Source organism: Mercenaria mercenaria, chromosome 15 (genome assembly GCF_021730395.1).
Source record: "Mercenaria mercenaria strain notata chromosome 15, MADL_Memer_1, whole genome shotgun sequence".
NCBI classification, from domain to species: Eukaryota; Metazoa; Mollusca; class Bivalvia; order Venerida; family Veneridae; genus Mercenaria; species Mercenaria mercenaria.
The window spans coordinates 58,703,666-58,708,684 of NC_069375.1; the positions used below are offsets into that span (position 1 = coordinate 58,703,666).

At 34.2% G+C, this 5,019-nt stretch overlaps 1 protein-coding gene across 1 annotated transcript; it reads left to right on the forward strand.

The window, feature by feature from the left end:
* The first annotated feature begins 565 nt into the window (after window positions 1-565).
* On the forward strand, window positions 566-4,708 carry LOC123555188 (cytochrome P450 2A12-like). Its single transcript, XM_053524268.1, has 4 exons — window positions 566-1,153; window positions 1,655-1,867; window positions 2,306-2,444; window positions 4,629-4,708. Exons 1-4 carry the CDS (start codon window positions 593-595, stop codon window positions 4,706-4,708), a joined length of 993 nt encoding a protein of 330 aa, XP_053380243.1. The 5' UTR covers window positions 566-592.
* The last annotated feature ends 311 nt before the right edge of the window (window positions 4,709-5,019 follow it).

A 5,019-nucleotide genomic window follows, 5' to 3' on the forward strand; every position in this document is an offset into this window, starting at 1 on the left:
AATTAAAAAAATAAAAATATCATATTTAATGTAATTTAGGACTAGCCCTTAAAAAATTTCAAAATACATATTTTTTAAAAAAGTGCCCTCAAAGAGGGGGGAAAGGGAGTTTGGGAAAAGTCACCTTTTAAGTAGCTTATTTTGGTTACAGTGCTCGTTATATTTGGGTCAAGTATTGTGGGGACTTCAGTGCCCCTTTTTTCCCAAATGCTAAGAAAGTAAAATGTTTTTAAAAAAACAATATCCAGTTTTTCATGGAATGATAGTACACGTTTAAACTGGGTTTATCTATACATGCACACAGTGTGCGCTGTGTTGAACCTAACACATTATACTGTTGATACGTATAACCTTATTAATTGTAGGTTTAAATAAACAATATGAAGTAAGTATTCATGTTTTACGTACGAAATTTGGATCTAATATACCATTTTAGCAAATAATGCTTCAAAACAAGTGTTGAAAGGTGCGATGAGCTAAACAGAATAATCATTTAGTTATTAAACACGTGTACAAACAAAGAAAACAAGCGAAGTATCAAGGCAGTTGTGTCCTTTTCAGATTGTAAGTCAGCTACACAGAAGGACACAGAATGTTCTACGCTACTTTCTTTGCTGTTATTGTCGGACTTTGGGCTATTTACTTAGTTTTACGAAAACGCACCTTGAAAGGAAAAGTCACCCCAGGACCAAAAGGTTTTCCATTTATTGGCTGTGTTCTAGAAGTTAATGAATACAATCTATATTTCAAACTTACTGAGTATGCGGACAAATATGGGGACATTTTCCGTTTTAAAATGTTTTCGGAAAATATTGTTGTGTTAAATAGCCAAGAAATGATACGAAAAGCGTTTGCTGACGACACGTACAAGCTGCATTTCAATGATCGTGCAAAGATGTTCTACGGCGAATATTTTCGTTTTAATAACCAGACATTAGGTTTTGTAACAGAAGGATTTGGATTGTTTCACAAAGTAGCACGACAACAGTTTGTAAAAGCGGTACATGCTTATGGAAGTGGGCTGAAAGACGTAGAGAGAAACGTGATGACAGAAATGGATCTTTTAGTGAATCGAATAGAACAAATGCCAGACATGACATTTCAATGTTTAGACCTTTTCAAAAGGTCTTTATCAAATATTATTTCTCTTGTGGTGAGTATAACAAGTCAGATTCATGTATCGTCTAGTTTATTCGTGAAGCACAACTTATGCTCCGTAGACTTTAATATACATACCCTATTATAGATGTTTAGAAGAACGTCGATGAAATTTAAAGTGATTATAAACAATGTCTCTGTTATCAAAGAACACTTGATTGAAATGCCGATTTGGGGTTTACGGCATTCCAAAAAAAAAAAAGAAAAAAAGAACGACACATTTTTCAGACCATATAACCCGCCTCTTACGATTATACAAGGGTTAGACTGGTTCCATCATTTTCATAACTAAGTTATTCCAGAACAACACAGGACCTCAATTATAGAATATCGAAGTTATTCTATGAAAATAAATGTTGTCATTTGTAAGACTGAAAGTTTAGGCAGACAATCTTGTTTCTGTAGAACATAACAAATTGACAATTAACTAACTATAAGTTTGTTGATAGAAATATGTTAATTTCTTAAACAGTATAATGTATTGTTTTTGTTACAGCTTAGTGGTGAACTTATAAATGACGATGATCCGGATATAGACATCTTTTGGCAGCATGTTCGCGGAGATGACTTTTTCCTTAGTTCAGCAACAAACTCCATCATGACCTCATTCCCTTTCCTTCGATTTCTTCCCGGGAAATATGGCAACGAATACAGGTATTGTAAGCAGGCAGACGAGAAAATTCAACAAAAGTACTTCTATAAACTAAAGGTTTGTTCTGGAGTAAACATACGTATACTTCATGCCAACATTTTAACTAGCTTTAGATTGTTCACCGAATACAATTCAATTATTCACGACTGTCTCCATTTTTCTATGATACAGTAATACAGTTACAAATGTAATATTATAAACCTGTATAATCAATATCTAGTTACACATTATAAATGTCCAAAAACTGATTCATACCTTTATCAGATTTATACGAAAACCATAATAGAGGAATTTTCTTTAACCATAATTTGGTGTTTATTGTATTACCTACATAATGATATACCAAATAAATACCCGATGACATAAGTAAGCATACAAACGCTTGATACTTATAAATCATTGTGTTAAAAAGCTGTTATACCATGCATCTAAATGGTTAGAAATATGAAAAAAAAACATGAACTAATCATTAAAATAGCAAAATATTAATTATAGAATACCTACATTCCTGGAAAATGTCGGGGACTAGTTGATCATTATATAGAGGAACAACAGAAAGAAATGGCAGTCGGAGGCGAAATTTTCTTCACTGATGAACGAATCATTGCACAGATTATAGAAATCGTAGATGCAGGTAAAATATATTGCATAGCTAGTAGAAATCGTAAATGCAGGTAAAATACATTTCTCAAGCAGTTGAAATCGTAGATGCAGGTACAATACATTGAAAATGTAGTAGAAATCGTAGATGCAGGTAAAATACATTGCGCAGGCCGTAGAAATCTTTGACGCATGTAAAATACACTGTACATGTAGTAGAAATCGTAGACGATTTATGATGACGAATGGAGAATAGACAAAACATACTACATTATAGTTAATCAAAAAATATCAGTATCTCATTATCATGTTGAGAAGATATTTGAGGTGTTTTTTTTTCAGAAGAAAATGAAACATGAAATGATACAGAGAAACATGAGTACATAACGGTCTTGACTTTACCCTTGATGATGAATGTTTACAATCACATATCAATACATGAGCCGTGCCATGGGAAAACCAACATAGTGGGTGTGCGACCAGCATGGATCCAGACCAGCCTGCGCATCCGCGCAGTCTGGTCAGGATCCATGCTGTTCTCTAACAGTTTCTCCAATTCCAATAGGCTTTAAAAGCGAACAGCATGGAGCCTGACCAGACTGTGCGGATGCGCAGGCTGGTCTGGATCCATGCTGGTCGCACACCCACTATGTTGGTTTTCCCATGGCACGGCTCAATTATTAAATCAATTAGCACTGAAACACTAGAAATTAGTGCATTCTAAGTCCGAAATTAAGATTGCCTTTCTTTCATCATGTTAGAGCCCTATAGTGTGGACGTTGCTACCGACCATTTGAACTTCTGATTGAGGGTTTTAAATAAAAAAAAAAAGCGCGATAAAGACATACATTCTGTATATTGAGTAATTTGCCTAATAAAATAGCTAAATGCATGTCTTTTTGAATTTGAGGACAGTAATAAACTTCTCTAAGCTAAAATGGTAAAAAAACGGTTTTCAATTTTCATATACATTAATTATATAATTGATACATAAAAGATAAATGAGCTCCAAGGAGCAAAAACCAGCCAAAACGATCGGGACATATTAGGGTAGTTCGCAGTGCATGCTCCCACGTAAAAAAAATGAATAGCTCTGGTGCATTTCGACTTCTATTTGGAGATATTCTCTACCCATGACTGGATAGTTTTTGATAAGATGATAATATATATCAACATCATTAGCATACTCCGGATATCTGATAAAATGCAAGCAAAAATGTCTGATAAAGTTCACCAGTATATATGAATAATAATTGCTCTTAGTAAAACAAAGTAAAACAATGATGACTGTCCAGACCTAATACAAGGCACAAGCAGTCGGGTGGAAAGAGAAAGGATGAAGAAGCAAAAGATATCGTATAACTAGAAGACAGTGGGTTTGTTTTCTTCTCTCTCCTAGACTTCAGCCTAATATAGTGTTACTGATACCAGGTTTGTGAGCGTAGCGAGCAGAATATTTTCTTATAAAAATCTTTGGGATCTCAATTATAGGCTATGAAACATTTATGCTTGCAGGAAAAATGGTGCGTTAGGTGCACCAGTGACTCAGATCTGTATATATAGTAATAAATTTGTGTGTGTATGTATACTAGGGTGTAGCAGGATTGGTGAGACTTCTAAAAAGGGAACCCCATATCCTGCAACAGTTTTGTATTCTTAACACTTAATCCTACATTTTGCTGTTTTTTAAGAGAAAGTATTTCTGTCATCACTGGTCATTAATAGATGTTCCACAAGATTTATTATTACACAAAGAAAAAACAACATAATTTTATTGTGCTGGTGGTGTTGGAGTGCCCGAGTTCTGTTTTGGTCAACAGTGAGATGTCTTCGGCTAAAGCCAGTTTTTGATGACATTATTTTCAATTTTATTTCCAACGACAACAAATGACAGATGTTGGAGTTTATAATATACAGTTTAAAAGTGAAATTTTAAAAGAATTTGTGATTCACATGTTTTGTCTATGCGTTTGATAGCTATATTCTCAACAAACGCTGCCCGTAAGACAGCCAATGCTCGACTATTCAAATTGTTATCCCAGAAGCAGGAATATTACCCTAAATGTTAAAATATATTTATAGAGTTTCAATCCAGTATCATCATTAATTTTGGAGATAGTAACTTACATGCAAAACTTTAACCAGGAATTTCTTAGTTCAAAATGGGGCACAATTTAACCGAAATGCATATTAGTTATGGAACTTGATCTATTACCAGATTGTATAGCCCTGGAGACACAGGTGAAGTTTTCATTCAGTAACTACATTATATCTGGAGACTTGCAAGCAAAAGTTTAACAAGGGTTTTTTAAATTCAAAAAGGGACATAATTGTGCCAAATGCATGTTAGGTTTACGAGGATTGTTCAAATATGGAAGCATCTAAGCACATAAAAATGTATCATTGATAAATTTCAATGAAACTGTTATTTGGTCCTCTCGAAGTATTAACCTCCAACAGATATTCAAAGTTTCAATCTCCTAATCATTGAAGGCATTTTCATAGTCTTTTCAGGTATACTATATAGACACTGGACACTGAACAAAAAGAAGTCACACGGGGCAAGGTCAGGCAAATAAGTAGGGTAAGGGAGCACAGCAATCTTATTC

What these genes read in the sequence shown, in the direction of transcription:
- LOC123555188 (XM_053524268.1), top strand. Translation starts at nt 593, where the DNA reads ATGTTCTACGCTACTTTCTTTGCTGTTATTGTCGGACTTTGGGCTATT. An exon ending in CAAATATTATTTCTCTTGTG is followed by an intron (nt 1,154 to 1,654) that starts GTGAGTATAACA and finishes TTTTTGTTACAG; the next exon opens with CTTAGTGGTGAACTTATAAA. An exon ending in TATAGAAATCGTAGATGCAG is followed by an intron (nt 2,445 to 4,628) that starts GTAAAATATATT and finishes ATCTATTACCAG; the next exon opens with ATTGTATAGCCCTGGAGACA.